The following is a 22,325-nucleotide window of genomic DNA, read 5'->3' on the forward strand; positions in this document are numbered from 1 at the left end:
AAACGCATCTGTGAAATGAGCAATTGCTCCACGGTTAGGTGCCTGAGTCCGGTGCCAGTGGGACCCCAGATAAAGGTCTGCTTGATCTAGACCACAGGGAAGTGGCCTTGAAAGTGAAAGTCCCCCTTGGAATTAACATCTGCTTTCAGTTCTAAGATGTGCAGATAAACAGGACACAGTAAATTAAGCCTTGGGAAAATATTTGTTACCATCATTCTTTGTTCAGATTATCCATCAACTTGTGATCATACCTTGGTGTCAAACAGAAATTTCTTAACCTGGCTGCTATTCCGGTATTCTTCTAGGTCCAGGTCAATGGCTTCGTACATTTTTTTTTTCCTCTTCAGTAAGAGGAGCCACGTGGTCATAGATTCCAGGGATCAGAATATGACCCGATGAGTCTACAAGGCTACCTACAAGATACACCCAGGAAACAAAGCCACACGGAGTCACCGGTATGCTGATGTTCTGGCCCTGGAGCAGGATCACTGGGGACTCTCCTGGGCTTGCAGCAGACCTTGTGACCGGCCCTGGTCCCCACAGCAGGGCCACTGACAGCAACTCACATCCCAGAGGTGATGGTCAGAAGAAAGAGCTGGTCACCAGGCAAACTCAGCCTGACTTGGACCCGCGTGAATGTCCACCTTGTCAATGGAGGGATGAAAACACACGGCTCTGCAGTAAATTCCATTGGGTATGACTTACCTGCATTATATCCCAGTTCTCAACTCCACCTTTATATCATAAACAAGCTTCTTTTTTTTAAATTTTATCTTATCCTGAGTTAAAAAGTAACACGTTCATTATTAAGAAACTTTTTTTTTTTTGAGGAAGATTAGCCCTGAGCTAACTACTGCCAATCGTCCTCTTTTTGCTGAGGAAGACTGGCTCTGAGCTAACATCCGTGCCTATCGTCCTCTACTTTATACGTGGGATGCCTACCACAGCATGGCTTTTGCCAAGCGGTACCATGTCCGCACCTGGGATCCAAACCAGCAAACCCCAGGCTGCCGAGAAGCAGAACGTGCAAACTTAACCACTGCGCCACTGGGCCGGCCCCCAAAATTTTCAATATATATGTTTATATATATATATATACACATACCTGAGAAACTGAAAACCATCACTCCTTCTCAATTTTTCTCCTCCTACATACACCATAATAATATAATAAATACTCATCTTTAATCAAAAGCATCATATCCCTGAGGTCTAGTCTATGAGATATACATCATGACCACAAAAGCCTCCACAGTGAATAAGAAGATACTCAAATCTGTTCTTTATGAAAGAGTTTTGGACCGATAGGAATGGGAGAAAATCATCAGTGACTATCTATAAAAGAAACAGAAGTCAAGATTTAGCAAACACTGCTCAATATCTTGAGAAAGTACTTATCAAAGATACAATGCAACTAGCAAGTAGACGAACAGAAATGACAGGAAAATGTCTCCAGGGCAGCCAACTTAATCCCCATTCAAGTAAAGACACTTCATAAAGATACGCTTCATATTCTTGATGGGACAGTCTTTCTTGACAATATCAGAAAATTACTGCGAAGCACTGTACTTTCAAATCTTTCTGTTAAAGTCGATAATTACAAAGCACAGAGTTGAAGGCTCTATGAGGATGGATGCCTTCCACCTAGTGATTGGACACCTGCTGTGTTCTAGGCCCCAGAGGAATGAATACACAGGACAGCGCTGTCTCTGACCACAAAAGGCTAAATATCAAGTGTGACCCGACATGAGCAGACCACCAGGTGGCTGGCTCTGTAGAGACGCAATTAAAGCCAAGGTAAACACTCTACCAAAATCTACAGTAGTGGGGACGGCAGTAGTGCGATACATACCGGGCTTCCCAGCACTCTGAGAATGATCATAGACAGCAAAGCCCTGAGGTCTGAGGGTGTCAAGGGAGCAAAATGTGAAGCGATGTCATCACTGTTCTGGTTTTCAACCACATCCTCCTTGGGCCCCCTCTCCTGGTCCTCCGAGGACTTTGCCCAGACTTGTGTAATCCCACTTTGGGGACAGTACTGCAGATTGCTGTGCATGCATCAGCCTCCCTGCAGGTCCTGAGTTATGGAATTCTCCTCATTTAGCCCAATCAAGCATGTTGTATACTGAGTAAATGACACAAACTCATTAGTAAAATTCAAGTCAAAATAATAAGCTGAGCACTGAGCGATTGGGACTGTCACTGATTGGCAGTCCACCCTCTAGCACCCTCACCAAAATCAAAACAAAACATCAAAGTACCGCCAATAATACAATCACTAAGTCTTCCCTTTAGGGTATGTCCCTCAACTTCTGCTGGCATTCTTGTGTGGAAGAACAGAGCTGCAAAGATGAATAAGAGACAGACCCTGCTCACAAACCAGCCAGAAAGATGCAGGGTAAAGAAATAACTCTGGGTCCACGTGCAAAGAGCTCTAAAGAGGGGCAAACCGTCAGGAGCACAGAGAGCACACGGTGAACCAGCCAAGGAGGAAGCGTCAGGGAAGACGACGGCATCACAGTGGGGCCTCAGAGGTTGAGTAGGAGGCGACAGGCACAGTCTCAGTGGTGAGAAGAGAGATGCATGTCTGAAACATCCAGATTGACAACAACGAAGACCCGAAATACTCTAGCAGCCAGGATGCTCAGTGTCCATCTTATGACACTGAGCTGTGACATTTTTCCTGTCAATTTAGCTGGTGTTACCAGACATTACCACAGTGCGTGTTTGTGTATTGGGGGATTCAGATGTCATTAGCAAATTAGGCTGTGATTTGAGCAGCGCGGGCTCTCCACATGTCACTGCACATCTCCCGTAGAACTGCCCGGCCCGGTCCTCGGTGTAGGTTTCCACCTCGGACCCTGTTTTCTCAGGACACAAAGCAGCCATCCCAGCTGCTGGCTCAGGCTGTGCCAGCAGACACGCATCCTGACAGGAGAGAAGCGACATGTCCTCCTTTTCCTTCCCTTTACATCCTACGGCGCCGTGATAGTTGGTGCGTCCTTCCGGGCTTCAGAAACAGTTCAGACCTTCACCGAGCCTTTCCAATCTAAAAACTTCTTGCCTTTCCCCTCACTTTCCACCAAGGGGGTCATCTCCTGCTATGTTGATGAGTTAGATCATTACAAGAAATACTTGAGCTCACTGCCGCAAAGTCTACAAATATCCCACCATTCTTAACCATCAATGACTCCTCTCCTGATTCCATTGAAAATTCATCTTGATCCTTGGTTTAGCCTAATTGTCTCCCTTCTTCCTCCTCTCTAGAGAAGTTTTATTATTGATTCCAAACGTCATGTTCTCTGCTAGCAATCTCCCCTCCCCTCCCCCATCGAATTCCTTTCACTCATTCAATCTCTTCATTGTTGAAACAACAGCCTCTCCTGAACCCATTTCTCTCTAGTTCTCGCCCCACGTCTTCCTTCCCCTTCACAATGAAGCTGAAAGATCAGTGTTCATGGAATTACCAGCTCCTCACTCCCCCACACTTCAGACAATGGTCTGTGTATTAATCAATCTTGATAATATCACAGCTATCTCCCCATAATTAAATCCAAAGAGTGTTTCTGCATCTTTCTATTACTTGGAACAAACGCAGAACCGGGCCACGATTTTCTTTTGGAATGATTCCCTGTCCTCCGTTTCTCGACATCTCAGGCTCCTGACTGCCTGTGAACCAGCTCACACTCCCTGGTGTCCTTCACAGGGTCCTTCTCACACAGCACTATTGCGAAAGCTCAGGACTCAATGTGAGCCCTATTCTCTCCATTGACCCTACGTTGTCTCAGTACTCTTGTGCATTTCTTCTATTGCTTCAATGCCTTCCACTGTTATCTCTATGATGACGATGTCTAAAAACCACGTCCAGATCTTATTTCTGAGCTATAATGCTCCAGGTGTATGTTATAGGCACCTTAAGCAAACATATTTCCAACGGAAGCTGTTAACTCCCCCTCGCCAACTAGACACCCCTTCACCTCTCAGTCTCCGATCTCGTCTGATGACTACAGTTGACATCCAGGGAGTGATGTTTAACGCAAACTCTCAGAACCACCTGACAGAACAAGCACTGCTGCTGCGAGCACACTGAGCAGTCACCCTTCATCTCCGCCCCAGGATCCACACTCGTATTCCTACTCTATACTCCGTTTCAGTTCAAAACGTCAGGTCCTCCGAGATCCCTTTGTTCAAACTGCTGCTGAAGTAAGCCTTCCCTCCCCGCCTGTTGTCTGGTGACTTTCCCTTCAGGCCACTGTGGAACAAATTAGGACATTCTTTTGATTGCATATTGTGTAACCTTTGAAATTGTCTCAAATAATTGTAAAATGATTATAATCACAGTGGATATTTGACAACCGAGATATGAAAGTAGAGAGCAGAATCCTGATTTTATAAAAACAAATGCATGTTGACCTCTGCAGGGAAAGTTCATCCTCTGTCGCACCAAACAGCATCATCCCAGGGGATGAGACAGTGAAGCACGAGGCCTGTGCTCATTAAAGAACAAGGTTCCTGCCAGGAGGCCAGTAAGTTTGTTTTTCCATTGTTTCACCTCACAGTTAGACGCTTTGCGTGCCCTACGTGAGCAATTCATTTGATTTTTTTTGTTTCTTTTCCAGATTGGCGCCTGAACCAACATCTGTTGCCAATCTTTTTCTTCTTCTTCCCCTTCTTCTTCTCCCCAACCTCCCCTCCCCAGTTCATAGTTGTGTATCCTAGTTGTAGGACCTTCTGGTTGTGCCATGTGGGATGCCCTCTCAGCATGGCCTGATGAGCCGTGCCATGTCCCTGCCCAGGATCCGAACCCTGGGCTGCTGAAGCGGGGCACGGGAACTCCACCACGTGGCCGTGGGGCTGGCCCCCCAACTCATTGAATTTAACATGTGCTCTCTCTCTCTCTCTCTCTGGGTTGTCTTGTTTCAGTTTCGATGGGCTGGGGAGTAAGGTGAACATCCCTGAGGACTCCCCTTGCTGAGTGGACATGTGTGGTCCTGGTGAAAGCCCTCACCCAGTGGGGCTCCTAGAGATGTGACTCAGGGCCACTAATTCCCTTTTGGTGCCTGGCAAACTGGGACTCATCTTCCTCTGTCTGCTATTTGCTCTGTATTATGTCTGCTCCTTTGGAAGACAAAAATTTGTGTCCAAAGGGAAAGTTCCAGAAATGCTTCCAGGGATGATGATGGGACTTTGATTTCCAAGTGAGTATTTCTGGCATCTGATTCAATTCCGTTGTCCTTAATCAAAAGCTGGCTCGTTCTGGATTGGTTCCATCCTTTCACAGCGATAGCACCATCTTCTACGGTCATTACCAAAAATGATCATTTCGTTTGAAAGCTCTTCCCTTAGAAGCCACTGCTGTGTTAGTACTTTATCAAGTTAAAACACTTAATTTTACATGCCTGGGTTTCTGTTTTGGTTTTTTGGTTTTTGAAAGCAGCTGAGCATGTTTGAACTGAAAATGAAAAGTATTTATTATGGAAGTACCCATGCTACCTCATTAGGATAGAATAGGACATATCATTTATTTGTTATAAGATGCGAAAATTCAGAAGTTTTCCCTTGATCGGTAAAATTGCCCCTCTCAAGAAAGGTTTTTTTCTTTATGTTCAGTAACTTATTTTGGAGACCCACGGGGTCATGTCCAGTGAGATAGTTCTGTTGGAGTGAGGATAGTGCTGCTACAACCTGTCCTTCGTGCCACCTGCGACATGCCCTACTCTGCACCAAAGACCAAGGACAGTCCTTCTGAAGACAGGGCTATGTTTGCATTATGAGTTGAGAGATGCTGAAAAGACCTCCTATGGTTTCCCTTATACCCTACACTACACAAATAGACACTTATGCTTTTAAGTCTTGACATTTCATCTCGAGTGTCTGTTAAAACGTGAGTATCTAGGATAGAAAGCGGCTGTCCTCCAGAATCTTACCAGGGTTTCCTGCTGGCCACTTTGGAGGACAGAGCAGAGTGACCCACTAGGGGAGGGGCGCATGACTGCCGGGCCTTGGGGAAGAGCTGACCGGAAGCTGACTCACCAAGGACTGTCCATGCTTGTCTTGGTTTGCAGTGACAGCAGCTGAACGCAACTTAAAGGATTTTAATTTGCATGCAGCTTTGCACAACAACTTTCCATCTTACTTCATCCTCCTTGCTTCCTGTGACATTTGGGGATGGGATAGTTTCAGGGATTCACTGAACTCGTTTACAGTGTTCAAATAGTCTTGTATGATGTGTGCGCTTGTTAATTGAGGTATAATTGACATATACTTTATATTAGTTTCATTTGTACAATATAATGATTTGCATGTATCGTGAAATAATCACCACGATAAGTCTAACTAACGTCTGTCCCCAGACGTAGTCAATATTCATTTTCTGGATGAGGACATGTTGTGTTTTAAGGTGCAGAAGAATCGGTAATGATGTCATACTTTTCCGTATGCAACTTGATGAATTTGAACATAAGTGTCCACCCATGAGACCATCACCACCATCGAGGCCATAAACATATCCATCATCTACCAAAGTTTTCTCCCACCCCCTTTACTATTATCATTATTTTGCTTTAAGAACACTTAACAGAATATATACTCTGTTAGAAATTCGAAGTACAAAACACAATACCGTGAGATTGCTACATTATACGCTAGGTTTAATTTTTAGAGGAACCTCCAGACTATTTTCCATCATTACAGTATTAGTTTACGTTCCCATCAACAGTTGCAAGGCTTCCTTTTCCTCCACAACCTCACCAACATTTGTCACCTCTACTTTTTTTGATAATAGCCGCCCTAACCGGTGTCAAGTGATATCTCCTTGTGGTTTTGATTTGCATTTCCCTAAAGATTAGTGATGCTGAGCACCTTTTCATGTGGCTGTTGGCCATTTGTGTGTCTTCTTTGGAAAAATGGCTATTGTACTCCTTTGCCCATTTGTTAACTGAGTGCCTTGGTGTTTTTGCTATTGACCCGAGAGATGAAAAAAGAAAAAAAATGTCCAGGCATTATGGATGCTTCCCAGTTGATGCAGATGATTTTGTCTTTATGGTGATGACAAAATATCGTGTTGTGTGCTTTTTCTTCAGCAGTTATCATAAGACTAGCAGTAGAATGGCAAAGCAGATAATCAGGATCTCCCGGGTTTCCAGTTTTACAACACAAATAAGACGAGTGGTAAGGAATTTTTGATTATTTCAAGGAAATTATTGAGATCACAGTCCGTGGAATGTAGGACTGACAGGTCCACGAGGAAATTAAAGTGAGGACATGGTGATCTGGCATCACTTCCGATCTGAAGGAACAGGTATCTTCTGTATGAATGTTTGAAGACATATTGGAAATCAGGAATTTGTGGTGGATGAATACATTTTCTGAAGGGTTTATTTCTTTATTTAGGAGGAAGATTACCCTGAGCTAACATCTGTGCCAGTCTTCCTCTCCTTTGTCCGTGGGATGCCTCCACAGCGTGGCCGATGAGTGGAGTAGGTCTGCACCTGGGATCTGAACCCGCAAACCTCAGGCCCCTGAAGCAGAACACACGCAACTTTAACCACTCAGCCATGGGGCTGGACTCTAACTTATTTAGTTGTGAACATGATCGTTTGGGTTATGTAAATGTCAGGACCTGGGAGTGAGTCGCTAAGAGTGGGGTAGTTGATAATGTCACAATTGATTTAGACCCTAAAGAGGCTAAGAGCAACAACTGGCCAATGGGTTAACCAAAGGAATAGTCAGAAAACACAGAAAGGATGGGAATTGGGATCTATAGTAAGCTGGGGGATCACGTGTCCTCAGAGAGAGTGCCAGGACTTGCACAGATGAGAATGGCAAGAGCAATAAAAGAGAATAAAATCACACTGAAACAAGGAGGGGGTGTTACGAGACGGGGGAGGAAAACTGATCTGGAGCAGTCCTGAGTTTTGACCTTGAGCTTTCTGTCCTTGACCCAAATCTGCTTGACGATGTCCTGGGACACAGGTCAGAAGAGCTCCAGAGGGAGAGAGGAAGGGTGGAAGTACAGGGAAACTGAGATAATTGTCCTAAGAAGCCATGCTTCATTTCTCATTTGGGTCCAGTTTCATGATTACTTTTACAGGACGAGAGGAAAAGAAGTGATGATGGTCAAGTCTTCGCAGAGGAAGCTGCGTGATCGTGGGAATCAACCCAAACCAAAGCCCGGATTAAGAATTCCCATCTCTTTGAGGATGCGCAGTTACATATTCAGAAGGCCAGTTACTAGAATGCCATCCCACCCAGCAGTGAGGGGTCACTGGGAGAGCACGTGGCACCAGCCCCAACAGGTCTGCTGGCAGGAGAGAAGTGGCAAGCCCTTTGGAACTTGCCGTAGCCTTGCAAAATTGCACCTTGCAGCAGAGGTGAATTCCTGCGGGGTGCGCTCGCATGGGGTGCCCCGTCCAGTCCCATACACACCCCTGCCCTTCCTCAGATTTGGCAGAGATGATTCTGGGAACTGGTCTGGGCATCCCATAGCTCCACGGCCAACAATTGCTGGTGACTGTGGAAGATCTGAGCAAACAGGAGGGGACGGGGAAGAGGGCGGGAGAGAGCGATTGTGGACAGGCTCAGCAGCCAGGCAGAGAAAGTGAGCGCCCAAGAAGGATGTGCTGACAGCACCAGGAAAGAGAGGAGACGCTGGTGCCCCTGAGATGGAGCCCGGCACTTCACTGACGTCTCCTTGAAGGGTCCCACGTTTTCTTGCTTGAGCTCTTGCAACTTCAAGACATACCAATCCTTTTCTTTTATTAAACTCCTCTGTGGGACATAGGAAGCATAGACAGGGATTTCTTGTGGAGGAGAGACTGGATTTCAGCTGAGTAGAGCAAGGAGGGCTTTCCGTTTCACGGTGCTCTCGCATTTTCCTTTCCGAAGTATATTATTTATCTGCGCTTGAAAGTCACAGAGAGTTACCGATTCGCGGGATGATTCCGTTGTCGCCCTCACAGCGACACAGTAAAACCTACCTAGTCGGAATGGATCATTCCTTCTGTGCAATACTCCGGTAGACTCCAAAGATCATTTCAAAAGCGCTGGTATATCTCTGTTCTCAAATAAGAGGTCTGCTTCCAGGTCTCCATTTTTCTGCTCTTTATTGCATGTTAATTCAGAGTTGCAAGGAGGAAAGACCACATTTGCCTCAATCTTTAGATCTCTATGTGCTGGAAATGGGATTCACAGAAATGGACAAGGCCTTTGAGGGATCGTGCTGTCAACAGAGACCTTTTCCGGCATCAGCAACGTGACAATAAACCGCTGCTTGTTAGGACTTGATTGTCTATTGGAGGGATGGAGCTTGCAGTATTATGGAAATCCTCTTTAGAATTGCTTACCTTCACGTGACAGATTTATCAGTTTCTGAGAGTGATGTGTTAAAATAACCTAGGGTGGCGCAGGGCTTAAACTGGCCCACTCCACTTTGGAGGCCCGGCATTGGCACGTTCGGGTCACGGTTGTGGACATTCACACCGCTTATCGGGCCATGCTGTGGCAGACATCCCACGTGTTAAATAGAGGAAGATGGGCACAGATCTTAGCCCAAGGCTAGTCTTCCTCAAGGGAAAAAAAAAAAAAACCGAGGAAGATTGGCAATGGATGTTAGCTCAGGGTGAATCTTAGCCCTTGGGCATCTTCAGCTGTGGTCATTTGCAAAATATGTAGACCATGCATGTACTGGGCAAGCCCAGGCAGGACAGCGCAGCCGGCCTCCCGCCTGGGTGCTTGGGGCTGCTTGTTGTGGAGCCTCTGCTGGAACCGTCTGGGTGGATTCAGTGCAGCGAATGATGACAACGGACTGCCTTGCTTCACCCTCAGAGTTTCCCCTGAGTTTTCTCCATCTTGACATGCAAAGCAGACACTGTCTGGAGCCCTCGTGTTCCTCTGGGACTCGGGCTTCCCTCTGCTCCTCAGCCTGGAGAGGAGGAAGCCCACGTGTGGACTTCAGGAGATTCCTGACCGAGTTTTGTGGGCTAGCACGTCCTGGGCTTGAAGTCCCCAGGGAATGAGCAGAATCCAATCCAGGTAGGACTGCCATGACCCAGACCCTTCAGGAAGGCAGGTTATGGTCCCCTAACCAGGCAGAGCACCATGACCAGCCGCGGGGTTTGTGGAGGGCGAAGGGAAGATGAAATGGGTCCTGGAAGAAGGTGCTTATAAATACCAGCTACCGAGAGGGAACCAGCTGCAAAACCGTGCATTTGAGGAGTATGAGTATTATTTCTTGATTCTGTTTGGAATAAGTTAGAGTGCATGATATATTTGTGTGTGAGTGAACATATATATATAGCTCTCTCTCTAAAATTTATATCAAAGTAACATAAAGACTGATGAGATACAGGTGCTGCACATGTGGGCCTCTTTTTGCTGGCGATCAGTTCATTTTTGGCCATTGGAAGCCCAAAGAGGCAGCGAGTTATTGTCCTCTGCCGTCTGGTAGGCTCATGACAAACAAAGCACTGCAACCAAAGGGTCGGCTCTCAGGAGCCTCACGGCCCTGTGAGGGAAACCCCTTGGACACGGTGTCTTCCTCCTGGGCCTGGACTAGCCTTGGGACTTGGCACTTCTCTTTCTCTGTGGCGGGAAGGTACAGCCGGCTCCGGCTTCCATTTAGAAAGTCACCTTCCTGGATGGCTGTGCCATACCAAGAAGGGCCTGGGCTGCTGGGAACCAGCATTTCTCCTCAGCTGCTGGCCGTACTGAGGAGGCCTCCCTGGCAGGGTTCACGCTGCTGTGTGTCTGGGTGACACTTGCAGCCATCAGAAAGGAGGGGAGAACTCAGAAGGGCCAAGCACTTCCTGTGGTCCTAGTCTTACAGGGTCTTTCCCGGGGTGGGGTGGGGGGGGGGGCGTTCAAAATGCCAGGTGGTAACCCTCTAGCTCCTGGTCACCGGGTGGGTTCTTGGAGTGAGCTCGGAGCAGTGTCTGCTCACCACCAGACTGGAACCATTTAAGTGTTTTAATTTTGTCAGGCTGTGTTTACCCGTCATCCGTTTGCTTGCGTTCCCTGCTGGACCCCTCAACCACCCTCCTCTCACGACTCATCTCTGAAAGCTTCCAACGGGAAAGGTTCACACCCACACCATAAACGGAGCATAAGGCTGGGCAAGAGAACACAGCCCTCCGAGGGGCTGCATGGTTTATAGGCTCAGGTCCTCCTGCCCCGTTAGGATGAGTCAGAAACAACATGCCTGAGTGTGTGAACAGGTGATTGCCTGAGACCACACACCTCAGAACCACAGGGGCCCAGATGTCACCCTGGGCAGCGAGGGAGAGTATAGGTCATTCTTTGGCCAGGATTAGGGTATCTAATGTTTGCAAAGCAGACTCCACCCGTGATCCGTCAGACCCTGCCAGGGAGGAGTGGCCACGAGGTACGGGACAGAGAGGCCGAGGCATTCGAGGGAATTTCTGCCCTTCCAAGAATTGCAGAAGGAAGTGCACGGAGGCAGGAAATCCTGGTGGACAAGGAGCAGTGATGCGTCGGGAAGGATGCCCAGATGTAGCCTTCAAAGCTGCATCACAGATCTGTCCCCCTGGATACCAAACTTGCAGGGAAAGGAATTCAGAGCCGTGGACCAGGATCCCAGAGGATTCCAATCCAGGTGAAGGGTGAACATGGAGCCCCCAGAGGGGCCGGGGGAGGGAGGGTCCTGCCTGCCCTTAGTCCATCTGCACATGACCTTCTCCGGCCTTGACCCTCCACATGCACGTTTTGAGCTTTTACATCGTTCTCTGCACTTAGAGCTGCTGCTGTCCAGAGCCTCATTAGAAAACGACAAGTTCCTAACATCTGGTGAAGAGGAACCTCCACAAGAGAAGCCGAAAACGTGGCCTCTCCTCCAAAGGGGTGGAAAAGCAGCCACTGTCCTGGGGCAGGTCGTGGTGCTGGCCCGTGCCATTTTAAAGACACCCGCATTCCAGTGGTTGTTGCTCTGCCTGTGAAAGTACCTCCACCCTCTAAATGCCAGGAGCTCTGGGTGCTGTCTCTGCTCCTGGCCCACGTGAACCACACTGAAATGAAGCCGTCCTCTGAGTAAGGGGGGGCGCGGAGGTGTCCCTCAGTATCCAGGGAGGGGCCTGGCCCTTCTCCCTTCTCTCACATACAATAAGCCGAGACCCTGCAAGATTTCTTCATTCCAGGAGGAACGCGAGAGTCTGTGTCTCCTTGACACGAGCACAGGAGGGGAAAGAACCAGACCGTGACTCGCAGGCTGGAACAGAAACAGGATTTTAACATCAAATTCAAAACTAGCACTAACTACTAACACGAAAGAAATACGGCCCCTTCCCAAGTGGTAAACAGGCGCTGGGGTGGAGCTGCCAGGCCTGTGGGGTGGGGTCGTCCCCTCCCTCTTGGGCTCCAGGGCTCCCAGGAAAAGGCTTAGAATGTTCTTCTCCCCATCAGCATGGGAGGAGCCGGCCTGGGGCCCCGCGTGTTTCCCAGCCGCGTCCCCGCCGCTGAAGAGCAGGCTGCACTCGAGCTGTTGGAAGGACCGGGATCTGCCACTGTTGCTGGGTTCTGCGTCAGGGGTCTGGTGACTGAAGAGAAGACACTGATGATTGGGGGGGTCACACCAGTATCCCAGCCCAACACCTCAGCCCCACTGCATTCTGCTCCAAACCTTGTCCTGAGTGTTCAGTCAACACTACCCCATTGTCCCTGACATGGGAGCTGGCATTTCGCTTCACCCATTTCACAGAAGAGGAAGCTGAGTCCCACAAAGGTCAAGGGAATTGTCCCTCACAGGCCTGGTCAGCAGTGGAGCTGGGATCCCCGTGCCGGCTGTCCATCTCCCTAGGCCCGTGCTTAGCCCGAAGCTTTCCGGAGCCCCTGGCTTCAGTCCCTGCCTGTCTGGACACTCACCGAGCCCTGAGCTGAGAGACGCGCGGTTCTTCTTGGGCAGGAAAAACCGGCGCATCTTGCCGGCCCTCTCCTGTGGGGGCTCCAGGTGGCAGGACAGGCTGTAGCTAAAGGACAGAGGGGACTTTTCAGCTACCGGGAGCCACACCTCAGGTGACCCTCCCAGAGACGGCCAGCAGTTGGAGTCCCAGGGCCCCACGGGTGACCATGCGACAAGCCCCGGGACTGACCCGGAAGCCACGGGCACGGGCTCCCTGGAGCTGGCCATCAGAGAGAGTCCGCCTTGCCCTCACCAACTCCTGCCCCGCCTCACCTCTCATCCTCGCTGAGGGGCTCCATGGCCTCGAACCAGGCCCCAAATCGCTCCTCAGCCTCAATGTGGTAAAGATGGACTGCCTCCTGGAGCAGGAAGATCTGCTCAGTGACTTTGAATTCCTGGGAGAAAGGACATGATGCAGACGGGGCCTGGGTGGGGGACCGTGCTGGGGACTCAGACAGGTGAGAAGAGGGTCAAGGAGCTGGTCTGGGGTCTTGGCCCACATGGGAACCCTCCTTCCCTCCAATTCCGTGCAGGACTTGCTCGTTCTCACAGTTGGCTTGAAATAGCTCCTCCTGCAGGAAGGTGTCCTTGGTGCCAGCCCCTTCCCCCACGCACCAATGGGACGCCTTTCCCAGCTCTGGGTGCCGAACTCTCCCAAGAAAAGCAAGGCCCAAGGCATCGGGCCAGAGAAGGTCTTCCCCGGAGGAGTCTCTGATTGCCACAGCCCCACCCTCCGCACGGGGAGGCCACAGCTGCTCACCTCACTCCTTTTCTCAAAATTGATCTCATTTCCCTGGAAGGCAGAGAGCCAAAGCCCATGAGCAACAGCCCCCTTAGCCCATAGCTAGCCCCCGTCTCCACCCTTTCTCAGGTTGCACTACCAGCAGGGTCGACCAGGGAGCAGGCGCTACCAGAAACGGGAATGGGTCCCGGGCAAGACTCTGAGCTCCAGAGCAAGGAGGCCACGGGGCTATGGCTCAGGGACATTCTAAGACAGCCCTCTCTGACAGACAGACAGACTGAGGCCTCAGGCAGGAAGGGATGCTCAGCCACTCGTGTGCTTCCTGCCTTGGAGGGGCCTGGCTTCACTCCCTGCAGGGGCGGGGCCTGAGGGAGAGGCTGAGTCCAGCTCAGACACACCCTCCAGCAGCTCCGCAGTCAGGCAGCCTGGACTGGCGGCTCACCTGGATCCTATATTCACTCATCACTAAGATGGCCATGACACCCAGCTCCCGGGGTGGCTGTGAGGCCCTCACGAGAGGACTCTGCCAAGGGTTGTGAGCTCAGGCCTCAGTGCAAGTCTCTCCTCCCAAATCTCCGAATCCTGATCCCCAGCTCCACCTCCAGGCTCACTCACCTCCAGGTAATCCTCCATGTTGGTGTCCAGCAGCAGTAGGTAATTGAGGAATGTGCCAAGGAAGGGGATGAGCCCCTGTGCCAGCGGGGTGGAGACGGTGATGAGATCCCGCTCTCAGGAGCCGTCAAAGACCTCTCCTCCACTCCTCACCCCAGCCTCCTGCCCAGCCCAAGCTACCCACCTAGGCGGCCTCCCCCCAATTTCCTCCTCTTCTCTCCTCCAGGAACCCCAAACTCCTCCAGGCACCTCCCAGCAGCCGGCTCTGGCAAAACCCAGGGTACGTGGTCCCCGCCCCTCCCTGTCCCAAATCCGTTGTGCGCCCATCCGTTCCAGGCCTCCTCCTGGTCACTTCCAATGCAGGCATTTCAGGTCTGTGGCACCAGGAGCAGGGCTGGAGGAGAAAGGCTCCCTCTCTGCTGGTAGAGACCTCCGGCTAGGAAGGGGAGTCCCCTCTCCTGCGACTCCTGGGCCCCTCCTCCACAGGCACCCTTACCTTCTGGGCACCTGTGGGGCCCGTCTCCAGGCTGGTCAACATAGAGGTCGCCTCCTGCCAGGGTGTTGACAGGGCCAGTGAGCCGACGCTCCCCTCCAAGTGTCCTCCCAGACCCCTCCCAGATCGGGGACCCTGGACATGTGGCCCCAGTCACCTGGTGCCCCTGCGGCTCCCGCCTCCAGGGTGCTCTGATTCCAGAGCCATCCCAGCTCCAACACTCACTCCTGTGTGACCTTGGGCCCGCCCAGGCCTCCCTGAACCTGTTACCTCGTCTGGAAGGTTTGACGAACTCTGTCTGCCTCCCACAGTCTCCTGAGGCCCAAGCGTCATCTGACCGTCATCACTGCTCTCCGCTCAAGCCTGCCTCTGGAGCCAGGTCCAAGCTCCCCACATTCCTCCCCACCCTTGAGCCTCGGCACCCACTGTGAGGCCTGCACCACGGCTCATCTCCCTCTGGCTCCCAGATGAGGAGACCAAGGCCCACACAGGGGCAGGGACTTGCTCAGGGGGCCCCAGAGGAGAGGCTGCTCCCCCTCCCAGCCACAGGCCCCTGTCTCCTCTGCCTTCACACCACCCTCTGCCCAGCCGCTGACCACAGTGCTGTCCTCGGGACTCTCAGGCTGTGTTCGGGCCCCCAGCTGGGCCGAGCCACGGATGGAGGGAGATGAGGTGTCTCAGGAGGCCTGGTCAAGTGGCTTCTGCCAGCCCCAACGCCCAGGAGTCTCTGATCCCAGGCCGAGGCCAAGGCCTTGCTAAAGCCCTCAGCTCCCTAGGATCCCCTCAGGGAGTTCCCCTGCACAGAATTCTTTCTTCATGCGCTCAGGATGGGGACCCCGAATGCCACGTCTGACTAGCAGGGGAGGGGGCGACCAGGGCACTGCGGGGTGGCATTTCCTTTCTGTTTTACGAGGAAACTTCTGACGTCTGGGCGGGAAGGATCCCTGAAGAAGCCATCAGTTCCCTGGGCACTTGCCCTTGCCCTCCGGGGCACATGTCATCGCCAACAAGGACCTGGGTGAGCATCCCACTGGGACTGTCTGCAGCGCCCACTTTAGGGGCCAGAGTGGGGAGTCACCGAGGGGACACAGATCTGTCCCAGGTCCAGTGTCCGTCCCAAGGCTGGGAAGCCCCTGAGTGCCCCCGGCCCGTGGGATCCGGCAGTGCCCATCCCTCAGGCAGGCAGGGTGCCCTTCTTGCGAGGCACAGTGAAGACAGAAGGAGCAGTGGGGCCCTGGCTTCCTGAGCACAGACTGGGCTGACTTCGGAAGAAAGGAAGCCCGCCCACTCGCTCCAGCCAGTGGCCAGGAGGAAGATGCAGGGCAGCTGATGGAGCAGCATGGAAGCCAGACACCGGCACCTTCTGCCAGGTCCTCAGCCTCCTGGAACAGTCCAGCCCGCACCATTCTATCCCATGCCCCTGGCCTCCTGTCCCAAACTGCCCCCACCTGCCCATGGAGCTAGCACATCCCTCTTCCTGTCCATCTTTTCCTGACCAACTTCACGTGACAGGAGAACCAAAGCTCATCCTGCCGGGTCCCCTCCCCTCTCGCTCCCCCTCCTTCCAGATGTGCAGCCTCCGTCTTACCTTCACCAGCTGCCTCCTGCTCACCCACTGGTCTTTGATGAACCTCTTCAACTTTCGAGAGCTCTTCCTGAGGGGAGAGGAAAGGAGGAAAGAAAACCCGGGGCGGTTGAAGGCGAAATGCCTTTGGCTGAGAACCCGGAAGGTTCAAAGGGCCTGGGGCCTGGACGAGGGTTTTCCCCGGGTTCTTCGGAGCTCTGAGGTCACCGTGGGACTCGGGTGGAGGCTCTCCTGCGGTCACCTGGGGCCTCCATTCCCACTCCGACTGAGCACATTGTTTCTAACAGCGTTGGTTGCCGATGAGGGCTCCGTTGCTGCGAAGTACACCCTTGGAAATCTCCAGTGTGGCTCAATCCAGGATGTGACAAGGGGGGAGCCACTGCCTAGGGTCTCAGAGAGTCTCAGAGACCCGAGCAAGGAGGCCAGTCCCCATCCCTAGGGTCCGCTGCCTCCCAGATGGTCCTAGCTGAATGAGGGGTCCATGGCAGTCGCACGGGGGATGTCTGGTCCGCCCTGGTGGTGCTTGGATGGAGCACGGCCTACCCACCTGGCAACTCGTCCCCATGTCTTTTGCAGACGGCTGATGGAGGGGCTCTGCAGAGCAGACACGATGGCACGCAGGGACGCATAATTTCCAAGGACTCGGCACTCCTGAGGAAGGGAAGGGAATGAGCTGCGACGGCGGGCTGGAGCCCTGCTTCCTCTGGCTTGTGTCCCCTCGTGGGCTTCTGCTGTCCTGGATGAGGCAGATGCCCAGGGAAGCGAGGGAGGGCACACCTGGGAGCTGATGAGTAACGCTCGCGGGCAGGAAGATTTTAGCTCAACCCAGGGCGGGAAGGGAGCTTCCCACCACTGGGACCAGCACTCAAGGTCAGCAGGCCCTTGGCAGCAAGGGGCCTAGGACTTTGCCGAGGCCCAGACCACCGACTTCAAGGCTGAAAGCTGCGAGAGGAGAAGGGGCAGTCCCCCTGACTCCAGGGAGGGGCTCCCTGGGCCCTGCCACTACTGACCTTGGCCACCTGAATCCACAGCTCGACGACTCTGGCCCTGTCCTGGGCCGTCATGCTGAGGTCCCCAAGGCACGTCGTGATGACGCAGCCGGACACGTGAAGAAACTGGTTGATAGTGGCCCGAACCGTGGGAGCCAGGTACTCCTTGCTCCCATTGGGCCGCTGGCACCACACAAAACCCAGGCAGTGGCGGGGCTCCACCTTCTTGAACAGCTCCTGGGGAGGATGGGGACTGTCACCTGACCCTGCCACACCCGAGCTCAGAGTCTGCAGGCCCCCGCAGCCCCAGGCAGGAGGCACTGGTCAGCTGCAGCTCAGGAACCTGAGGAGGTGGCCTGAAGCTTCTGGGAGTCTCTGGGTTTTGTCTGTGTCCGCTGAGGCCGCCCAGCGCAGGATGACCGAGGACCCACTAGGGGCGGGGAAGAGAAGTCCCATTGGCTCGCAGCCCAGTCTTGCTTCCCCCAAGCACCAGAACACGGCTCACACCTGCCCATCTCAAGGGGCATCTTCCACCCGTTCTCATCACCCCCTGGTCCCACTCCCCTTTCAGCTGCACGTTCCCCCGAGGCAGCAACAACCATGGGCTTTGTTTGCCTGTCTTCCATGTAGGTAAGGACGCACTAGGTGTCTAATAAGTACGGAGGCTGTTGAGGCCTCCTGGGCCGATGGGTGAGTGACCCAGGACTTGGCAGCACTCCAGTGAGCTTCCCTCCCCCACCAGAGGGCTATTCTCTGCCCCGCTTCCTCTCTGTTCGACCTCATCCATCCGCACAGCCACTCTGCCCAGCAGGTGCCCGCCCTTGGTGTGCTCTCTACTGTCCATGTGGGGACAGCAAGGACTTGGGGGCCAGAAGGTGGCCCAGGTCACCCGGTGGGTAAGTGGGGGAGCTGTGACTTGCACCCACATCGTTGGATTGCGGCTGAGGGAACAGGAGGTCTGGGGCAGCTGATGGCCCACCAAGGCGGGCCCCACCTAGCCCAAGAGCCCCGCTGCTCACCGCATCCATCCGGGTCAGCTGCTCGGCCACCAGCTTCGGAGGGAAGTCCAGCAGCTTAGGCCTCTCCTCTCTCAGCTCGGCGCTCGCTTCTGCGGTGACTTCGGCAGCTGGAGGCAGAGATCGTCCAAAAGTCAATGGCGCATCTTGCTCCAGCTCAGAAGCTGGCACTGGGGCTGAAGCTGATGGCGCTCGCTCCGGCCCTGGAGAGGCCGATGGAGGTGAGGCTGCTGGAGGTGAGGCTGCTGGTGGTGAGGCCGCCTCCAGCTCCGGCGCGGACGGTGGAACTACAGCTGGAGCTGCCTCTGGCCCCGGAGCTGGCCCTTGCTCTGGCTCTAGAGCCGGCAGGAGCTCTGGAACTGGCGCTGCAGCGGGAGAAAGAGAAAGTTTCACCTACGTACCCGACTTTACAAGACAGGAGAGACTCCGCTGTCTTGAAGGGAACCCCAGCCCGTGAACCCCACCGCAGACAGTCTTCCCAGACTGCTGTGCCCTCACCTTCCAGCTCTGCCCTCCTGGGCCCCAGATGTTGCAGCTGGACCTGGGGAAGGTAGGCAGGGCCTCCCAGGTGCGACCCAGGCCAGATGACACGCAGAGAGGCCAGCCGCATCCTGAAAGAGGGAAAGGGCGTGGGCTCCCAGAAATCCTGCATTGGGTCCAGCCAGGTTCCCACCATAGAAGACGCGGTACTGGGCGGAAGCAGTTGGGCCACAGAGCCAGAGGCCTGGCCGTCGCTTCCACACTGTCCTCCCAAGGCACCCTGCTTTGGGTCTGGGCCCTGTGCCTGCCCCTTTCCACCAGGGGGGAGTCCCACCCCGGCGCTGACTCCTGTGTGGCCATCCTGGCAGTGGCAGGCCTGCTCATCCAGCAGGTGGAACACGGGGTTTGTGTGAGTCTCTTCTTCCCACTGCCACTCTTCTCGCAAAGAGGCTGGACACAGTCCAGCCCAGCCCTCCACGCCCTTGTGCAAGTGGACTGAGGACTGAGGCCGATGTGTGAGCGGCTCGCTAACACCCCTTCTCTTCTGGGCCTGCTGGTGGTGGTCAGAAGGGGTGGATATGGAGAAGGGGAAGCGGAGGGAGACGGGACTGTGGTGGGGATGGGTCGCCAGGGAACAGCTCAAGCCAGCCTCCCCTCTGGTTCCCAGGGGCTCTGGGACCCCACCCACAGCTCTCTTTCACTCCTATCCCCTTGCAGTAGAAGCCATCAGACCTCAGCCCTCCCAGAGGAATCAAAAGATGAGTGAGATCAGAGTTGTGCCGGGCCCGCCCCAGCCACAGTCCTCTGTCCTCTTGTTCTCCCCCAGCCCTGTTCTGTGGAGACAGGAGGCCCTCGTCTGGCACTCAAAGAACACTCAGGTCTTTAGTTGGCGCTGGGGTCCATCATGCATGAGAACGTGGGAAGAGGCCTCCAGTCGTAAAGGAGCATAGGAGGGCATCCCCTGGGACAGGCGGGGGACAGGATCTGTGGATGATATGGTGTGTGACTATCTGAGTCTCAGGCTGCTGCGGGGGTCCAGGGGCTGTGTCTGCTTCATTCACTGCGTTGTGCCAAGTGTCTCTAAAGCTCCCGCATGTCACAGGTGCTTAATATACAGTGTTCTCGAATGAACTCCAACCAGAAGCATCCCCGGTAGCTGAGTGGGCCTGGGGCCCCTCTGCGGCCCCGGAGACCCCTCCTTGGCTACTCCAAGGACCCGCCCCACGACCAGCTGGATGGAATCCCACACTCCCTGCCAGAGTGCTTTCCGTGTGCCTTTGCAAACTCAGAAAGGCCCCATCCCAGCGATGGGGGAGCAGACTGCTCTTCATCGGGGAGAGGGAAAGAATAACCAGGAACAACCACGGCACGTCTCTCAGCCCCTTCTGTAGAGCCAGGCCCCAGGGAAGCACCTGCCGTGGCTCATCCCATTCGTGCCCACCAGAACCCGATGAAGTTTATCCTCTCCCACTCCACTTTGCAGAGGAGCAATCGAAGCTCAGAGAGATGGAGGGCCGTTTCCAAGACACACAGCTGGCAGTGGGCAGAGTCACCACTGTGCTGAGGAGGGGCTGGGCACTCACGTAGCAAGTAGGTGGTCCAGGACCCCGTGGGAGGTGAGGACAGCCGTGCAGTCAAACACGATGGTGGTGACGTTGGCCATGTTTCGAGGCGCCAAGGCTGGTCCTATGGACGGCGGCAGCCTCTCCAGCAGGCCTGCCTGGAGGGCCCGCATCCTGCAGGCCTCATTCCGCTGCCCGAGTGACTCTCCGCGCTGGGTGAGATGAGGAAGGACACAGAGTCACCAGCACCAGCGTGAACCTCCAGGAAGTCAAGGTCTGGAGGTCCCCCAGGAACTGTGAGCCCCTCAGGGATGTGTGCAGAGGAGGGACAGGATTGCCCACAGCCAACCGGTTTCCAGGCTTGAAAAGTCCAATTTGAGTTTGGGCGGGGGGAGGATTATACGATGAGTTCCTCAGGACACTTGGCTGGCTTGGCAAGGACAGACCGCCCCGCACCAAAGCGTGCATTAAGAGCACTGACCAGCGAATCCAACACAAACATCCCCATTCTAGAGATGAGAGGACGGAAGCTTCGGGCTGCCAAGTGGCTGCTCAGGGTCCTGTGGGTCGGAACTGAGAACCGCCCTAAGCCAGGGCTGCAGGACTCCCCCGCTCCCCCACCTGAGGCTTCATGTGCTCCTGACATGAAGGGAAATGTCTGGTGGGAACCTCAGCCCTCCCCAGTCGGGAGACAGTGCACGGGCAGACAGACGCTGTGAGGATCTGGCTGACTACAAGAAAGGACGCTGGTTTTTCTTTCTTTTACACGAAAGGGAGGTTTGAGACCCTCGTTACAGAGGTTTCAGATTCAGAAAATGGCAGATTTCAAAGATGCCCCTGGCCGAGTGTGAAGCGCAAACATCAGTGTTTTGTCTACTCCGCCTAGGGTTAGGAAAGAGCGACTTCCCACCCTCCTAGGTAGCTGGTGAGGAGGCGTGGAAGTCCAGATTCCTTTGGGACTGGGCCCTTGGGACACTCCAGTGGGAAAGCCCTGGGCGGGTCCAGGGGAGGGCTCCAGATTTGACTCTGGATTGTGGACACACCCCGGTGATCTCAGGGCCCCGGGTGTCACTCACTCTCCCCTCAGTCCAGCCCCGGGCAAGGTCGGTGGTCTGCTGCACTTGCCCCCTGTCCAGGGAGATGGAGCCGTAGGACCCATGCGCCAGCTCCTGGACCATCTCCTGGGTGGAGCTCTGCAAAGACAGCGTCCGGTGGCCGCGGCGGCAGGTAGCAGGGGCCTGCCTGCACTTGCCCACAGGGGGAAAACTCTCCCGCACACCGAGCACAGACAGAGGGGCATCCGCATAGACCTCCAGACAGGGAGCGAATGAGATGACACCTCACGGGCTTGGGATTCACCTACGGGTAGGGCGGCTTGGCTCCCAGCACTCACCTTCCATCCTGCCAGCCACCACCTGGGATATGAACACGACATACCGCCAGGCTTCCAAGCCCTAACCGTCTGCTCCCGTCCAGGGTAGCTCCACGCTCATCCCTGCCTTCCGTCACTCCATGCCCGCCAACACACACACACAATAAGGGTCAAGGGGTGTGGGGCTGCCCGCATGGGAGGGTGGGATCACACTTGTGGCCTGACCCGGAGTGGCCCGCCCTGGGCTGCCTTGTGTTACCTGAGGGTTCCTTCTTCCGAATGGCCTGAGGTCTTGGAGGTGCGGTCTCAGCCAGTGTCGACAGCGCTGGAGAAGACTGTCATTGTTGGCTCTCTGTGCGCCAGAGCCTCGCAAAGAGGGGATACATGAACACATCCTCCTGTGTCGAGTGTCTCTGGTCAAATGGGCTATGTGTACAAAATGGCTGCCTGGTGACCAGAGTTCTAAGCTCTGTTGGGGTCGGTCGCCAAGGAAGTGAGGTCATGTCTCCAAGGTTCCAGGATGGGGGGCCCTTCCCTCCATCAGACCCACCCAAAGCCCCCTCG

The 22,325-nt window shown here is 53.9% G+C and overlaps 1 protein-coding gene across 1 annotated transcript; it reads right to left on the reverse strand.

Moving 5' to 3' along the window:
- Positions 1-12,129: 12,129 nt before the first annotated feature.
- Positions 12,130-22,219, reverse strand: LOC138915526 (ral guanine nucleotide dissociation stimulator-like). Its single transcript, XM_070222236.1, has 14 exons — positions 22,021-22,219; positions 21,466-21,582; positions 20,411-20,601; positions 18,846-18,958; positions 18,351-18,712; positions 17,353-17,568; positions 16,890-16,993; positions 16,346-16,412; positions 14,761-14,814; positions 14,268-14,342; positions 13,671-13,703; positions 13,184-13,305; positions 12,874-12,977; positions 12,130-12,548 (listed from the first exon to the last, which is right to left on the reverse strand). Exons 1-14 carry the CDS (start codon positions 22,153-22,155, stop codon positions 12,391-12,393), a joined length of 1,851 nt encoding a protein of 616 aa, XP_070078337.1. The 5' UTR covers positions 22,156-22,219; the 3' UTR covers positions 12,130-12,390.
- Between the last annotated feature and the right edge of the window lie 106 nt (positions 22,220-22,325).

The sequence above is a fragment of the Equus caballus genome, chromosome 9 (genome assembly GCF_041296265.1).
Source record: "Equus caballus isolate H_3958 breed thoroughbred chromosome 9, TB-T2T, whole genome shotgun sequence".
Classification (NCBI taxonomy): Eukaryota; Metazoa; Chordata; class Mammalia; order Perissodactyla; family Equidae; genus Equus; species Equus caballus.